Source organism: Micromys minutus (assembly GCF_963924665.1).
Source record: "Micromys minutus genome assembly, chromosome: 12".
Lineage (NCBI taxonomy): Eukaryota > Metazoa > Chordata > Mammalia > Rodentia > Muridae > Micromys > Micromys minutus.
The window spans coordinates 13,775,254-13,792,820 of NC_137981.1; the positions used below are offsets into that span (position 1 = coordinate 13,775,254).

General features: G+C 46.2%; 1 protein-coding gene across 1 annotated transcript; it reads right to left on the minus strand.

Moving 5' to 3' along the window:
• Positions 1–650: 650 nt before the first annotated feature.
• DHRS2 (dehydrogenase/reductase 2) lies at positions 651–6,725 on the minus strand (the record flags this gene model as incomplete). The annotated part of the gene is made up of 8 exons (XM_080926650.1): positions 651–762; positions 1,034–1,089; positions 1,376–1,510; positions 2,014–2,065; positions 2,877–2,947; positions 4,089–4,190; positions 5,142–5,319; positions 6,577–6,725. 8 exons carry the CDS (start codon positions 6,723–6,725, stop codon positions 651–653), a joined length of 855 nt encoding a protein of 284 aa, XP_080782776.1.
• Between the last annotated feature and the right edge of the window lie 10,842 nt (positions 6,726–17,567).

Genomic DNA, 17,567 nt, shown 5'->3' on the forward strand with positions numbered 1-17,567 from the left:
ACTGAACAAGATAAAGAGCTATCACCACATCTAGGCCAGAAGGAATACATAAGAAATTATGGAAATTTACCTGGCCACCTGACAAAAGTTTCCTTTGGCAGACAGAATAACCCAGTTATGGCAAACAGACAAGGGAGTCTGAGAAATACATTCTCTGACCTCATCCTGGCCTGACTCCCAGTCTGCCTCCAATTGATCAAACTCACCTGTAAGTCGTATGTCAAAGGACTTGAAGTATCCCTACAAATTTTTCCAGGCCATAGAGTCAGCACCAAGGAAAGGGTAAGCCTGGAAAAGCAGATGGAAAGGCTCCCGTCTGATTTCTAATTTCATAGAAAAGGAATGAGGGGAGAGAGGGAGAGATTTTTAAAAAGGAGTATTCGTGATGAGGGGCAGTAGTAAGAAAAGACAATAACCCAAGGATGGTATGTCTGGGTCAGGAGGACAGTATGTCAAGAGGCAAACAGGAACGTGTCCAGGAGTGTCCAAACAAATTTATTCCGAATGAAATCTTTAAACACCTGCCTTCCTTCACAACATTTATGTAAATATCCCTATATGACCTGGAGCACAAGCACATTTCTACACCTACATATTTCCCAACAAGCCATGAGTCTTCCACTTGAGGACTTCAACCCCATGCTGTCTCTTCACAGTTTAGGGGAGAAGCCAGCCACCACGATATTCTCCCCAGTGATGTAGCTGGCATCTGAGGAGCACAGGAAGGATACAATCCCAGCACAGTCTTCTGGCTCCCCTAACCTGAAGAAGAGAAGAGATAAGGTCACAGAAAACACTGATGGCTCTGAGCTGGGCTTCTGCAGTCCTTGAGGGACACCTAGCCATCATCAACCCAAATGGCAGGTGACAGTGGCTGACAAAAACCTGCCCTCCTGCCCCCAACCCAGGACTCAAGAAAGGGGAAGCAGCCAGCAGAACAGCAGCAGGAATGAGGTCTTTTCATATTGAAAAATAATTCTCCCTAGAAAGAGGCATAGAGCGCTGACGCCCCCACGCCCCAGGCCCGGCCTACCGCTGCACTCCGTAGATTTTATTCAAGTCACTGATCAAGTTCGGCATTGTTTTCTCCTAGAAAGAGATTTCAGAACCAATGTCAAGCAGAGGGCAGTTGAGGGAAATAGCATCGTGGCTGACCCATACCTCCAAGGAGGACAGGATGAACACCAGTCTCCTCAAAGAAGAAAGAGACCCTCATCCACCTGCAGAGAAGTAAGAAGCTGCTGCCCAAAGACTGACCCTGGGCTCTCGCTGAGGACATCCACTCAGATGGAAGCCTGGCCCAAAAAGGGACCAGAAGGTCTGTGGATGATGTAGGAGGACGGGATTGACATTGGAAGGTGTGTGCCATGCTCACCGGTAGGCTGAAGTCAGTCTTGATAATCCCTGGCACTAGGCAGTTCACTCTGATGCCTTTTGGAGCCAGTTCCACAGCCAGAGACTTGCAGAGACCCAACAGAGCTGTCTTGCTGGTGTTGTAGGCACCCAGTTTCTGAGAAGCAAAGAGTCAATATGGTAGGAAAGGGTCTTCCCAGAAGGTTGTCTCTGCACTGCAGACTACAGAGATGTACTGGCTGTAGGCCTGAACACAGGCTCTCTCCCTTGTGCCTCACCACCCCCACAGTACTTTTTTCAGTAGTTCTTATCTATGTTATCAAGTTACTGTCATGCATATCCAAGCTTGACATAGAGAGTGTCGCACTGTCCTTCTGAAAAGTCGGTGAGAACGCTAGAATTAGGAGATTCCAGGCTCTATCCTGGCTGGAAGGCAAACTAGCATCACTTACAGACAAATGGCAGATCTTTGCCCCTTGAAGGTAAAATGAGACCATAGTGTGTGAACTAGAGTGTTCACCGTGCCATCCTGGAGCTACATCGTTTACTTCTATTTTATCCAGCATCAACTGTCAGTTCCCTGACACCCCATCACAAGGTCTCACAAGAAATCAAGGCAGCTGGTCCTCACCCAGCTTAGCCGACGATACTCATACTCACTGGAATCGGTAAATAAGCCGATCCGGAGGACACTAGAACAACGCAGCCTCCCCTTGAGGAGAAAGGGACACAGAGTGAAATTAGAGGCTGGGAATTGTGCTTTCCCACAGGAAAAAACCAGTTCAGAGTTCACAGTGAAAATCTAAAAGGCTGGGCAACTCTCTAAAACTTTGAGATATGAGACATCTAAATGAATGGGCATTAAAGTCACTGCCACCCAATAAATACAGCCAGGGTGGTGTCTCTTAGACAGGGTTTCCAAACTGAGGTAGCACACCCAGATGACAAAGCTCGAATAATGTTCAAGTGTCATTTGGACCTCTGTGGAATCAACAGGTCACCAAGGAGTCCCAAGTCTTGACTACCCCTGTGCAAACCACAGGATACACAGAAGGACCAGGCTGTGAAGGTCAGAGGAGGGCGTTCGTGGTACCTCTGACCAGGAGAGAAACAGGTAAGGTGGCCTACAATGGAAGGCAAGAGTGAGAGAGTGAGAGATGTGGACCCCAGACTACTTCGCTCTGAACCCTTCATCATTAGAGATGTCACAAAAAGGAAGGTCCCAATAGCCCCTGAGATGAATGGCATAGGGCCCAGGAAAGGTCCTTTTAAGGACAGGGAAGGCAAGCCTTGTCCAAAAATGTTTCTTCATCACACAGTCATGTCCTTGGGAAAAACATCAGGTCTAGAAACAAGATTAGTCTCAAAAGAGACACCTGTCACAAACACACACACACACACGCACGCACACACACACACCACACCAATATATCTTCAACTACCTGAGCCTCTACTCAAGAATTTCCTGTTCGTAAAAATTAACATATGTGACCCCCCCCCCACCAGCTCCCCTACATACTTACCCTCTATTCTCCATGTGGGGCAGCAACTGGCTTAGCAACAGAGCTGGGGACTTCACATTTACATCCAGGATCTAAAATCCCAAATAATACAGACTTGGTGCTGGACAAAAGGACACCACTGTCTGGGGCCCACGAAACTCCATAGTATAGCAGGAAGCTGAGACACCGAGTTCCTTTACTATGTGTGAGGGTGAGAGTTTGTCTGAGGGCACACATGCTTCTGAGGCCTCTGAATTACCTCACTGTGTGGCCTAAGGGCCTTCTCATTGTCAACCCCCACACAACCTCCACTACTGCCTTCCAGACAAGAGGCTGAGGAAACGTGGTGGAGTAAAGGTGAAGAAGTGAGTTATTAGTTACTGACTGGAAGGAAGAGTGTGGATAAGAGAAAAGGAGTCTGTACTTAGCTCCTAGCCAACCTCAGGAAGTGTTGGGATCCCGGATCGGTGTTGCTCATTCATATACTAACTGTCTGGGATAATATTTTGGTTGGGTTAGGTTGGGTTAAGCATTTTTGAAGTGTTGGGACTCAAACCCTGATCATCTATAAAAGGAAAGAATCGGAAAAGCCTGGATGTGGTTGGAAGGTGAAGCGGAGGGACTGGAAGGTGGGTCAAGGGGGACCATGGAACACAAAAACAAAGTCTACCAAGAGAACAGGTAGCCCACAAGAAGGGAATGGTGCATTGATATCAGGGGTCCGTTCCTTGCTACTGGGGACATCTCAGACATGATGAGGCTTGGTGGCCTGTTCAGGATAACAGGGATAGAGTTTGCAGAGGCAGCAAAAGCTCCCTGAGTACCCAGTGGCTTCCAGCTGGGATGGTGGAACTGTGGAAGAGTCCCATCTGTCAGCTATATCTCTGGTCAGATGAGCTGCTCCTCTGAGCAGCCAGACTAAAGGATTCACAGAGATGCTAATTAATCCAGGTCATAACGGTTTTACACACCTGAGTCAGAGCAACTCTTCCATAGACAGACCCAGAAATTATTTTTTTCTGGCATCTCAGGACTTAGTAGCAGTGGTCAGCATAAGTAATTTCAACACAGAGGCTGCTGGAACCTGGTAGAACCTGGGTCTGACTCAGGTAAACCCCATAAGCCAATGTTGACACAGCTACATAGAAACTCAGGCTTGGTATGGGCACATGCATCCTTACGGTCGTGAGTAGATATCTACACAATTTAGGGTGTGTAAGGTACTCTCCTCACCTTGTCCCAGATCTGTTCACTGGCTCCCAGGGTGCTTCCTACCAGAGGATTGACTCCTGCCACACACACAAGGAAGTCAATGCCCCCAGAATGCTTCAGGGCCTGCAGAGCAAATGATCAGGCATGCAGGTGAAGAAATGGGGTAAAGAACTGTAAAGACCCAAAGAAAATCACCGCTATGTTTTGAATTTGAAATATCTCCACAGGTTCATATTTTGAATGTTTGTTCCCCATCTATTGCACTGTTTGGGGAGGCTGTGGATCTTTAGGAGGCAGTACCTAGCTGGCTGAGGGTCTCTGAAGGCAATCCTTTGAAGGTTACCCCCAGCCCATGGTACCTGCCACGTTTTCTGCATGCTGATGTACTCTGATGGGAACAGACTTGGCCACAAACTTCCATACCCATGATGGAGTGAAACCACAAACCAGGATAACCCTTTATTTAACTTGTTTCTGTCAGGTACTGTGACAACAGCCAACTGAACCAGTGCTAACCGGCCATCCTGGGGCTGGGCCAGGCCAGAGCTGGATCCTGACAGAAACTGAATAAATTGTTGTTTCTTGCCTCCTGGGATGCATATGGTTTCTGCCCTGTATGACATCTCATTGGTCCCTGGGTCCCACCTCTCCAGACCTTTGATCTCAGCTCTTCAGTTTCTAGTTAATTCCCTCTCTGCTCTTTCTTCTGATCCATTCCATGTTCCTTCAGATGCCATCTTACAACTCACTTCTTCCCGGGTGGCTACAGCAGGAGCTTATCCTGGAGTTCCTATTTCGGTGCCTAGTCTAATGGACTAGCAATACATTCTGTGCTGGGCCAGGGCTACACTGCTCAGACATTATTGTGAAGGCAGATCCCTTGGGGATTTGATAACTCTGGCCCCTAGGAGGTTCTAGGCATCTTAGTATGAGCAACACAGCTGTTCATACCTGCCAGGAAATCTTTTAGTCACATCTCGGTATCCTGAGAATGTGGGAGGGCCTTCATGCACAGACCCAGAGATCCCAGTTAGACCCATGTCTTTTCATCTGCCCCAGCCTGTGGCTCCTTACTGTGGTCACAAGGTGCTGGCGGTCCTCAGCCTTCCCCACATGGCACACGGTGCCTGTCGCACTCAGCCCCTCCTCCTTCAATGTGGTCAACGCTTCATCCACATGTTCCTGTTTCCGGCTGCTGATGACAACATGTGCTCCGTCCTGGGCCAGACGCCTGGCGATGGCAAAGCCGATCCTGTTGGCAGAAGAGATGGTGGTGATGGGTTCTCTCTCTGTCTTGCTCCCAGACAGACCCTGATGACTGTGCCAATTGTTTCCCTCATGTTGCCCAGAAGTGGCTTCCAAGTCTTCAGTAGCAGGCAAGAGATATCGGGAGGTTGGGGAGACGGGTGCCACATGCCAGTCATTCAGAATCTGCTCATTCCAGTCTCAGATTTATGCGTGATCGGTATATCATATAAATGACTATGTTTTTATGATTTTATTAGAAAGGACTTTGAAAAGTTATGTTCCGTCAGAAGAGTTGTACCCTTGTTGGCAATTGAGCCTACCATCTTAACTACTCAGCATTGACAGTCTCTCCCGGTCTGCCCTCTGCTCGGCAACTTTGAAATGTCTCTCCTGGAGAATGTGCTACCCTCGGGATATGCTGTCACTGAGGAGGTCTGAAGACTCTTGACTGGTACTGGTTAAGCAGCTACGATCACGGAAGAGAAAGGAGGCATGTGCCTAGCATCCTGTTGAAACTATCTGGATAGCTGAGAATTTTTTAAATGTGTTTTATATGTTATGAATACTGAGAACTGGGAGCACACAGAAAGATGTAAGACATCACAGGGGTCTGGAAAGTCTAGCTCCTTTGTTTTCTCTGGTGAGTCTAAACAGTTCTAAATATATTGGTGATGCTAAGACCATAAAGGATCAAGAGATAATGGTGTCCCTTTATCTGGGGGTGGCAAGAACTCATAAAGTGCATATCGATACAGGAGCCAGAGGACAAGTAGAACTGGGTGGGGGCTGTGGGAACCAATGTGAAGGTTCATAGAGTATTCTGAGCTGGTGGCAAGACACCTGTGCAATTCTGGTGCCATTTGCTGTGTGATGTCGATGAGACCTCTGAGTCTGAGGCCCAATAGGTATCAGGCTTTTATCTCTTAGCAGAAGATTCAAAAGACTGTGGCCATGTTGATATGAAAGACAGGGAGGCAGATGTGCTGTTGTGGTGGTAAAAATTTCGATTATTGAGGGACTGCCTTGCCAACAGTGGTAAGAGAATACGTTTGGACTCTGTGCTCTCCGTGGGGTTCAGAAATGAGATATTTTAGGGAAAGATGTTGAGATACAGAGTAAAATACCAGACCTGACTGATGGTTGGCAGGGACCGGGGACTTGGGGGGGAGGGGGAAGTTGGGATGCACCAGATGTGTGTATGCATGGAAACCATAGCAACATCTCCTGGTCATGAGCCAGTCAGATAATTCCAGTCACTCACCCTTTTGTGGACCCAGTGATCACAGCCACTTTGCCAGCAAGGGTTCGCTTCTCAACTGCTCCTTTGCTGAAACTTCTTGCTGAGAGAGGGACTGGTGTACACAGATATCCCCTAAAGGCCCATGGAAGAGACCTGAATATAGCAGCCATTGAAGAAAGACCTGTGAAGATAATCATAATTACCAACCATACCAGGACCTGCACTCTTCTGGACCCTCCATGAAGTCTCTGGTGGGTGTTCCACCATCCTCCAAACTTTCCAGAAAAATACAGAGCCTTTCATGTCCTTGCTGTAACCTAGGCTCAAGACAGGCTTCCCCCCGCCATGAACCACCAGCAGTATGTAGCCATGCATAGTTGGTGGGCCTGGGTTGATGCCTGAAAGATACTTGCTTGACCTGTTTTCATTCCTCCAATAAGAAAAATTACTTACAGTATGCTTCTTGGTATCACCTTTGGACTTTTTACACACACCCTTTATCCAAGCATTGAAATTTTCATTTTCTTTGAAGGCTCGAATCCAGAACCTAATATACATTAGGTAGGTACTCTGGGCTACTTCCCAAACCCTTGAGCATTGAACTTGTTTCTTATCAGTATCTTCAGTTTCCAACTATTCCTTTACCTCTTACAATCTCCTCTTCCCTCAGGTTCCTCCCCAAAGCAACAGCAACAACCTGTTTGTCAGGGATAGTAAACTTACCAGCATGTCTAACAGGCAGGTTGCTTCCCTCAACAGAGCTGTCCCACGCAACTCTATGGAAAGACTAGCCAACTGCCCCTTTCCTGTTCTGAACTCTATCACCAGACTTCTTTCCTTACCCTTACCTCCTCCTGACCCAAAGTCACACCCCCCAGGCTTCTCTGCCCCAAAAGCCCATGACACCTTGTCATTTTAACTGCATCAGCAATACCTCAACTCTGAAGCCACCTCTCAGGCCAGAACTTTCATCTCAAACCCTGCCTCACCATTCTTAATCTTCATTGTCAGATTAATTGAATTGAGAAGTGCCTCTGGCATTTAAGGGCTTACCTGTGGATGTATCTATGAAGATGTTTCCAGAGAGGATTACCGGGAAGGGGGTGTCGTGAGTGAGATTCCCCCACTGAATAGAGGAAAAAGAGAAAGTTGGATTAGTGCCAGCTTTTGTCTCTACTTCCTGAGGCACTGACTGACTGTGTGACTCACATCCCCTGCCAGGCCCCTCCACTGTGGTGAACTGTATGCCTTCTTAAACTCTGAGCTAAAAAAAAAAAATCCCTACTCCAGTGCATGGTTGCTGTCAGGTACTGGGTCCCAGCATGAAGGAAACTGATGAATGCGTTCCCTCGCCACATAGTAAGAAGAAAACAACCATTCTTCATTCTGGTTACCTCAGAAGCACATGTCAAGGCAAGTAGTTGTTTGGGAGGCCATCTTGGGAAGCAATGCTAAAACTGGAGTGGAGTAGACAAGAGGAAAGAGAAAAGAACTAAGAAGAATGTACATGGTCATGTCATGTAGCAGACCTCTACGGTCTACTACAGATCATCTCTGCTGAGGAACTCTAGGCCACTGGCTCAAATGTCAGCAGGAACCCAAGGAAACTGATGACTTAGGTTGGACAAACATTGGCAGTGCCTTCAGGACTTCAGGGTTCAACACTGAAAATTGCATTCTAGGAAACCCATGAATCCCATACAAACCAGGAGAGGTAACCTATCTGGTATATTTCCAGCACCTGTCAGCCAGTGATTGGAACCCATACTTAGCTGTGTAGGTCTGGAGACACAGTACAGGCTCTTGAGATACACAGCAACAAAAAAACAAGTTCCATCCCCCCAAGAAGTGTATAATACAGCAACCTAAGCATTATAAGGACTGAAGATTAATGCCCATGGATTAAGGGTAAGGGAAGGACCTTTGGGAATAGTGAGAGTTTGAGGGTAGAACAGCCTACATTAGGAAATAGGGCTGAAGACGTCTCCAGGTGCAAAGTGATCTGGGCCCTGGGAGGTGACTGGCATAGGAGAGCAAACGGCCCAGGTCTGGGGAGATGATGTGAAACACCACTGACTGTAAATAAAGAAAAGCATAAATACCCCCCTGAGCCCTAGTAACTAAAATAATTCTATTCATTCCTCATATGTCTAGCCTTCATCTTGACTTAATCTTTACTTTCTGACTGGTCTTTGAGTCTTTATGTACAAATTAAAGCCAAGCAAAAGCAATGCCTAAGTACAGAAAGCTTAACCTAACCGTTCTTGGGAACAGAGCTGTGAGTCTCTAAAACTAGACAGGGTCACATCTGCTCTCAACATAAAGGCTTTAAGCCACCAAACGCCTTTTATCAAAGTTTTTGAATTTTAAGGCAAGTTTAATCTTGTTTATTTCAAGGAGTATTAAGGGATAAATTGTGTCATCTTACAAATCATATTTTATTTGTAAGACTTTATTCCCCAGGGCCTTGGGTGTTGCCATGCTTGGAGATTAAGCACTAAAGAGATGATCTCCTACAATAATGTTGTAGGAGAATAATGAAACAATATGGTGTCATTAGAAGGGGGAATTTAGTTACACCAAAAGACCACATGAAGACAATGACAAGATGGCCACCTGCAAGTCACTGAGAGATGTCAGTAGAGACTGTGGATTTACAGGTTTTCTGTGGTTTAAGACACCTGGCCTTGTCACCAAATCCTGGTAAATTAATGTGACAGTAACAAAGGAAAAAAAAACAATGATTTTCTGTGATACCTCATATCTCTCAACTCTCCTTTTACTGGCAGATACATGCATAAGAACCTAAGACCTTCCAGAATACAATTCACAGAAAAACAAATAAAAACAAAACCTGAGAGACTGGAAATGTAGTTCAAGGAAAGAACAAGGGTTTGCCAGCAAATGCAAGGCCCCGGGAGCTCTCACCAGCACAGCAGGGAAAAGAAACCAACGAAATGAATCCAGGAGCCTCAGATCCATCCATTTCTGGAGCACAAGGGTGTCAGTAAAGCAAACAAAAGTGATGGGGCTTCTCGGAGCAGCAGTGGCATCTGAGAAACAACCGAGGCCATGCAAGACAACCACCATGCTTGCAGATCTATGCTCTGTCCCCAACCGCCAGGACCTCCTGCATAGCAAATAATGTGTGCCCATTTTTTGGTCCAGAAAATGTCACAGTCTGCCCCTCTCAAAGAAAATGATGAGCAGGAAGGAGCATTGGCTTGCAGCTGCATGATACATCTCTCATTCTAGTTCCAGCCAATGCTTGACAAATGTCTACATGGAAAAGAAGACAGAGGAAGTCACTCTGGTCCCTTTGATGATGATTCAGTGCCTCAGAAAACTCTGCAGGCAAGACAAACTGTAAATCGAAGGTTTTGTGACTGGTTTGGGATCTCAGTCCCTCTACTTGAAGTCTTGCCCGGTCACAGAAAGATCAGAGGAACCAGAGGGATCAGGGACACCACAAGAACACAGTAACACAGGCCACAGAAACAACTGACCAGGACTCGTGGGGACTCACAGAGATCAGGGAGCCTGCAGGGGTCTGACTTAGGTCCTCTGCATGTATGTTATAGTTGAGTAGTTTGGTGCTCCTGTGCATATATATCATAACAGTGGGAGCAGGGACTGGTCCTGACTCTTTTACCTGTTAGTGGGATCCTTTCTTTCCTACTGGGTTGCCATGTCCATTTTTGATAGGATGGCATGTACCTGGTCTTATTGTAGCCTGTCATGACATGATTTGTTGATGTCCCTGGAAGGCCTGTTCTTTTCTTGGGAGGGAATAGATCTGGGGGGAGGGGAAGTGGAGAGGGAGTGGAGACTGTGGAAAGGAGAGGTGTGGAAAACTGCAGTTGGATACATAATATATGAGAGAAGAATTTTTTAAATGGAAAAAGAAAGAAGAAAGACAGAGGCTGGAGATGTGAGAGAATGCTTGCCTAGCAAGCACAAGCCCCGGGTTTGTTTCTTAGTACTAAGGAGAGGAGAGGGAGATAAAGAGAAAAGACAGAGGGAAGAGAAGGGAAGGGAAGGGAGAGGAGAAGGCTCATAACAATTATAAGAAATGGCTGGAGAAATGGCTCAGCTTTTAAGAGCACTTGGCTATTTTACCAGAGAGCTAAGTTGTGCCTAGAACATCACACTAGGCAAAACCTGATCCCTTCTCCTGGCCTCCAAGGACTCATACCCACGTGCAGCCACAGGAGTACACATAAGTAAAGTTTCCAATATTTTAAATAATTATGAGAAAAAATTAAAAGACAAATAATGTTACCTTCCAAGAAAAACAGCCCCAAATGCCTCGAAAGGCTGCTAACGAGGAGACCACTGTAGATGTTCTAAGGCAGTAGACATGAGAAGCAGGCATATCTATTGTCAAATCAAGACTTTGGGGGAAAAATCAAGGGACATCAGCTGTTAAGAAATGAGCAGGGCCTGCATGAGGGCTCAGTGAATAGTGACCCCGTGAGCCACCAAGTCCAACAACCTGAGTCCCAGCACCAGTAACCCATAAAGAGGAGGAAGACCACTGATCCATGTTGGTGTGTGCACATGCACAAACAAACAAGTGTAAGAATATATCATAATGTTCATGAAACAGATGCCCTAGGGTACGACCAAAGCAACACCCCAAAAACAAAGGAGCCTTTAGACCTTCCAAAAGGGAACTGACAGCAGCAAGCCAAGCTTTTAATTCAACAAGTTAATAAAAGATCAGTACAGCCATGGTAGTGGTTCACACCTTTAATCCCAGCTCTCTGGAGGCAGAAGCAGGTAGACCTCTGAGTTTGGGGCCAGCCTGGTCTACAGACCAAGCTCCAGGATAGCCAGGGATACACAGAAACCCTGTCTCAGATAAGCACTAATAAAACCGCCCAGAAAGAATGGGAAAGCAAAAGTGCTAGCTGAAATTAAAATCTGGAACTGATAGTTATGGTGACAAACGCCTGTCATCTCAGAACATGGGGGCCAGAGGTGGAACTGTGAATTTCAGCCCAGCCTGGGCTACATGGCGAGGTTTTTGATCCCCTGCTTCCCACTCCATCCCAACAAAGGGAAGGCTGAGGACATGGAGGAGGCCAGCAATATCTGCTCTCGTCAAATGCTTTGTTACTTCTTAAACACATGGCCAGTACTGGAGCTGGAAATGAGAAAGATATGAAATAAGCTTGGGCTGCCTTGGAGTGCCAGAATGTTAGTGAAATCAATAACCAAGCAAATCAATAAAGCAAGGAAACGTATCTTTAAAAAACCAAAAGGATGGAGCTGTGGGGTAGGGCATGGGGAAACCACCTCTAAGAGCTGCAAGTGGTCAAAGGTATAGAAGCCCGAGCAACAGAATAAAGAACAGCGTGTTGGGCTTTAACTCAAAGAACACATAAATATGCACACTAGTGGCCCAAAATTGACTAAGTTCATTACATTGGGACTCTCCTTGTTTAAAAATAATAATAATAAAAAGGCATGGTGGTACACACCTGTAATCCCGGCACTTAGGAAGATCTTGGGCTCAAGGCCATCCCCCACTGTATAGCAAGTTCGAGACCAGCCTGTGCTACTTGAGACCCTGTCTCAGTAGGTGGGTCGGTGGATAGAATAATAGGTGTAGAGAAGAAACAAGCTTTACAAAAGAACGTTCTCTGCAGTTGCACCTTCTTGTGAGGAAAATGAGGAGGGCTCAGAGGCTTATCTCCAAAGAGCATCGCAGAGAGAAGACGATAAATTTGCTGCAGAGAAGTGTGGCAGACACTTCAAAGTGATTATGGTGGCATCGCCGTATAAAGTAACAATGTCAACATGGTACACCCCCGACATAATGAGAGGGCCCTTCCATTCCAGTATTTCCCCCTTAGCCCACCAGTCCGATCAGGAAGACCTATAACAAACTCAAACTGAGAAATGTTCTTTAACGCTCTACAGAGCTGTGCACAGCATAAGACATGAGAGCCCACGGGACTGTCTCTGAGAGGAGGAAAGAAGGAGACACTGGGTGTGAACTCAGTGTGGCATCCTGGACACCATACGGACATCAGTGTGTGAGGAGAATTCTGTGAAACAGGAACGGAGCTCATCGGTAGCTGTAGCACCCACGTCAAGGCCAAGCTTTGGTGTTGTTTTGTAAGAGACTGACCGTAGACAGCAGGCGGTGAGGTAGATGCAGACGGGCGGTCTTTGTGTAATCTTTGTTGTCCTTGTGTAACCTTTGCTGTCCTTGTGTAACCAACCTTTGCTGTCTTGTTGTGAATTTACTGCCACTACGACATAAACAAGGATGTTCTTTCTCCCTGGGCTCAGAGAACCCTCAAAGGCAACTTCTTGAACGTCGAACTCAGAACTTGGCAAGGATTATTAAAGTTGTGGAAAAAAAAATCAGCTCTGTTACTGAGCGATTTTAAATTAGCTTTATGGAAGAGTGAGCCACTCTTGTTAGAAATTAGTTCGGGGGATCCCAGGAAACTGATCACACAAGCCTAAGTATGTCAGCAAGACAAAAGGCCTCCTTTCTGCAGAAGGGTTCAAAGCAAGGGCCCTGTGCCACCCCAAGTGGTCAGCACTGGGCCCCACGTGCTTTCTGGCTAACACAGAAGGCGCAAGTTAAGTACCACTTCCCAAAATGGCTGCAAACAGGAACCTGCATTGATTTCCAGAAGAGCTGGCTCTGGGGGAATTTGTTTTTCTGCCAAATGGCTTCTTTACAATTCCTCTTAATGGAGTTCAGTCTTGTTTAACCCTTTATACTCCCCACACTTGTTTGCGAGTTGGTGTATTATTAAATTTTCTGACATGATACGCTACATATTTGCAGTGGGACCTGTAGCAACCCCGGGACCTCCCAAAAGACTCTTCCAGGCCCGCGTGCCGGTCTAATGTGCTCTATTCCAGCCCCGTTTCCTTTGTCCCCTGTCCTGGCTTGGTGAGAGCAAGGTTTGAACTCTGTGAAGGGAGCAGCTCAGCACACTAGTGTCTCTAGAATAGCTGATAGTTTCACAGCAAAGAATCGACATTCCATCTTTTATGGCCCGGGTACACAGGAAGTCGATTACCCATTCCTCCAGCAAAAGTGCGTGAAGGTGAGATGGAGCATTTGGGGTGCTATGGAACAGACAACAGAGCTAGCCCAGGTGGAGTGGGTGTGAGAGGAGGTGGGCTGACCCTGACCCTTGCCAGCTGCGCCATTTGGGTGAACTGGCTCTGCCTCTCACGGATGCAGTGCTGGAGAGTATAGGTGGGGAAGAGATGGCACCCATGTGTAAGAATGGGAGAGCTGTCAGGTGTCCACCTAGGTCCAGGGCTTAGAGTTGGTGCACCCCAACATCTACTCCATCTGTGAAGCGCTGGTGTGTATGTAGAGAGGCTGGTCCTCCAGAACAAAAGTTGCAAGTTCTGCAGAGCAACAAGAAGATATCTGACAGGAGTCCCAGGGGGAGCCGTACTGATGGGTAGCAGACGCTGGTGGCCTCTAACCAGACCAAAGATCCATTGCAACGATTATGTGCAAGAAAAGCTGTTTGGGCAAAAAGAGTATTCTGTATGACACACCGCAGTTTACACGGTGAGATTGTTTGTTTTCTTTTGGGGGAAAACTGCAAGGGTAGAAGGAGGATTAGGAGGGACAGGGAGATGAGTTACATGATGTGAAATTCACAAAATGTCAATTAAAAAGTTTTGGAAAATATAAGTGCTGGCCTTCACACTCCCTGCCCATGGTCTCACACTTCCGGTGCTGTGCAGTGCAGCTACTGGTTCCCTGATCCCCGGAAGCCAACTCTTCCTCTCCCGTTTAGCAGAAGACCTGTGTTAAGAGAGTGCATCCTGGAAGCCTCTGATCTCCCTAAACTCTACAGCCTTGCATTCCCAGGGCCGGGGAGCCTTAGAAGACTATGACAGGCCTACCTCGCGCCAGTGGACTCAGGCACTCGGATTCCTGGAGAGCTCTCTGGCTGTAGCAGTCACAAAACTAGGGTCATGCCACCTGCTATATAAAGGTCTGTGCCATCCTCTCTTGCTTCGAAGTCACCGCCCATAAGATCACCCTGCTTACTTTACGTATCACTCCCAAGCCCTTTTGATGACTCATGACACATATCTGCAAAATGTTGCATCCTTATAGTTACCTCAGAGTAACCTCCTGAGGCACACCTCCCTATCTCCCCAGATGGGTCCCTAGTAACAAAAGATTCAGAAGACAGTTTTATTCCTAGACTCGGTACAGGGAAAGTGACGACTGCAGTAAGAGAGAGGACCCAGAGAACTGAGTTAGGTTATGCATCAGTGCGTGTCTATTAAATAAATGCAATACATATTTATTTTATATACATAAATGTATATCACACAGAACAGGGCGATAGACATCCAAGTGGCCAAGAGAACCTGAAGGAAGCTGTCACTGAAAAAAAAAATCCTGAAGAGCTATTGCCACAAGGAAACACCCCAGCAGATTTGCCACATTCTAGATTTTTTTTTGTTTTCTTCCTCTCTTCTTCTTCTTCTTCTTCTTCTTCTTCTTCTTCTTCTTCTTCTTCTTCTTCTTCTTCTTCTTCTTCTTCTTCTTCTTTTTCTTTTTAATCAAATCTACTCCATTCTAATGCACCAGCTCGACCCCTCCGGAGGTATTTTTGTCACAGAGCATCAGATGTGTCTGCCAGTGGCACATGCCTCCTCTGGCATCTGTAAACATTTCTCTGCAGGTTCCCTAAGACCTCGGGCACTGTTGTGCAACATTTAGGTGCACGGGAATCATTTGCAGATTGAAAGGCTGTCACTTCATAATGGGGTGCCGTGAGCTTTAGACATGCGCTTATCTCCTCTTTAAAAGTGGTGACATCCCTACATACACCATACACCAAGTCTATTGGGAAACCGTTCAGACATGAAGGACAGAGCTGGGTGGTGAAGCTGTTATCACATTGACAAGCACTGACATTTCTTCCTGTTTTCTCCAACTTGTATTTACACGTTTAGAGAAGGGCATTAAAACTTAAGCAGAAGTTCTTCTGTGCCTCTTCCATACCCCAGTCCCTTCCCCCTTCTTTCCCAAATCATTCAGCTTCATTCTCATGCGCAGGTTCGAATCTCTACTGTGTACACACCAATACTTAGAGCCACCCCAAACTCATGAAACTTCCTAGTTCTCTGCAATCTTATGACTCCGGCATTGAACTGGGACAAATGGCTTCTCTAGTTTATTTGCTTGTGCAGCTATAAATACTGCACAGACATAAAATTAGCTTCTCGTTTATATTGCCTAAACTTTGATTGGCTACAAAAAGTCCACATCATCCTGTGGACTTCTCCTTGTACCAGATGTGAGCCGCTTCCCAGAGACCACATCTGGAAAGAGGAGGATGAATCCGAGGGCACATGGGTCACCAAAACGTGTTAGATTCATGCCCACTGGACAAATCTTTAGTGTGGTCCTTCTACCCTAATTCACTTCTTTAGTGACTCACTCTCACCATTAAACTCCTCGTGTAACTAAGGATGACTTGAATTTATGCTCCTCCCATCTCTGTCTCTGAGAACTGGAATTATAAGTGTGTTGCCGCCACACTTGGTTTATGCAGTGCTGGGGCTTCATATATGTGAGGCAAATGTTCTACCAACATCTTACCAACCATCGGCCTCTCTTGTTTTTGTAGATAATTCTTTCATAATCTTTTCTTTCCTTAAATTCCTGACATCATTCAGTTGTGCTTTTTCGGTTGATGATCTTGCTTCTTATGGTACTGGGAAGAAAATGCAACAGAGAGGCTGCCCATCCTCTACCTACATCTCAAACTCTGCTTCCCCTCCATGGATAAGGTGTATAAAGCTAGCACATTAGCTTCTCCACTGGACCCTTCCCTTCACACCTCAAGGATGCTGTTCTTTACTGATTCATTCCCTTAGAATACAAACACTCTGTGTTGGCTCTCAAACTCAGAACATATACTAATTCTGGTGCATATTCAACATATCAAAGTGTACCTGGTCATCAGGGTCTCCGGCATCCCTCAGTTTCTGCCTGTTACAGGGAATGGCTGGCATCCCCTTTCTTTATCCTAAACTTCTGCAGTCCAGTGGCTGGGAAGCCCTTCCCCCAACTCTCTTTCCTGATATAATCCAGCTATTTTGCCTACTTAATCCTTTTATCTACCCTTTACCCTCCTGGCCTCTTGGCCTCCTGGCTCTCCTCTCTCCCCTCTCTCCTCCCTCTTTAACTCACATGGTCCAGCTGAGAGTCATATTCATTCTGGACTCTCCCAGATGTTCCTGCCTCTGCTATGGTCTCCTTTGTATCTCCAATAATTTTTCTCCTCCACTATACCTAAGGGGCACTTATAGCCTCCTTTTCTAATTCTTTTTTCATTCACTCTATATAAAAAAAACGTATAGGAACTGACTCCCACAAGTTGTCTTCTGACAATACATTCACCATAGCGTGTATGATGGTTTAAATACGCTTGCCCCGTAGGGAGTGGTACTATTAGGAAGTGTAGCCTTATTAGAGAAAGTACATCATGTGAATTCCTTTAAAACAACTATCAGACCCAGCCTAGTGATGTTTTCCTATGATCCTGGCCCTTACAAGGCTGAGGCAGGAAGACCACAAGTTTGCAGCTAACCTAGGTTATATCATAGGTGCTGTAGAGATGGCTCAGTGGTTAAGAAGACGATCTGCTCTTCCAGAGAACCAAGGTTCCTTTCCCAGCACCCACATGGTGACTCACAATAATCTGTAGCTCCACTTCCAGGGGATCCGATACCTTATTCTACCTCTGTCTACAAGGACACCAAGTACAAATGTAGTGCACAGATTTTACACACACACACAAACAAACACACACACAAACACACACACAAGTAAACATCATAAACATACTTTAGTAGATTAATATTTTGACATATACTAAAAATGGGACAGATAGGTATATTTATGCTGTTTGAGTCTTCTCAAATATGGTCTTCAGGTCTTCATTTTGCTCTTCGTATTAGACAGGAAGAGCCAGCTCAGGAGTTAGGAG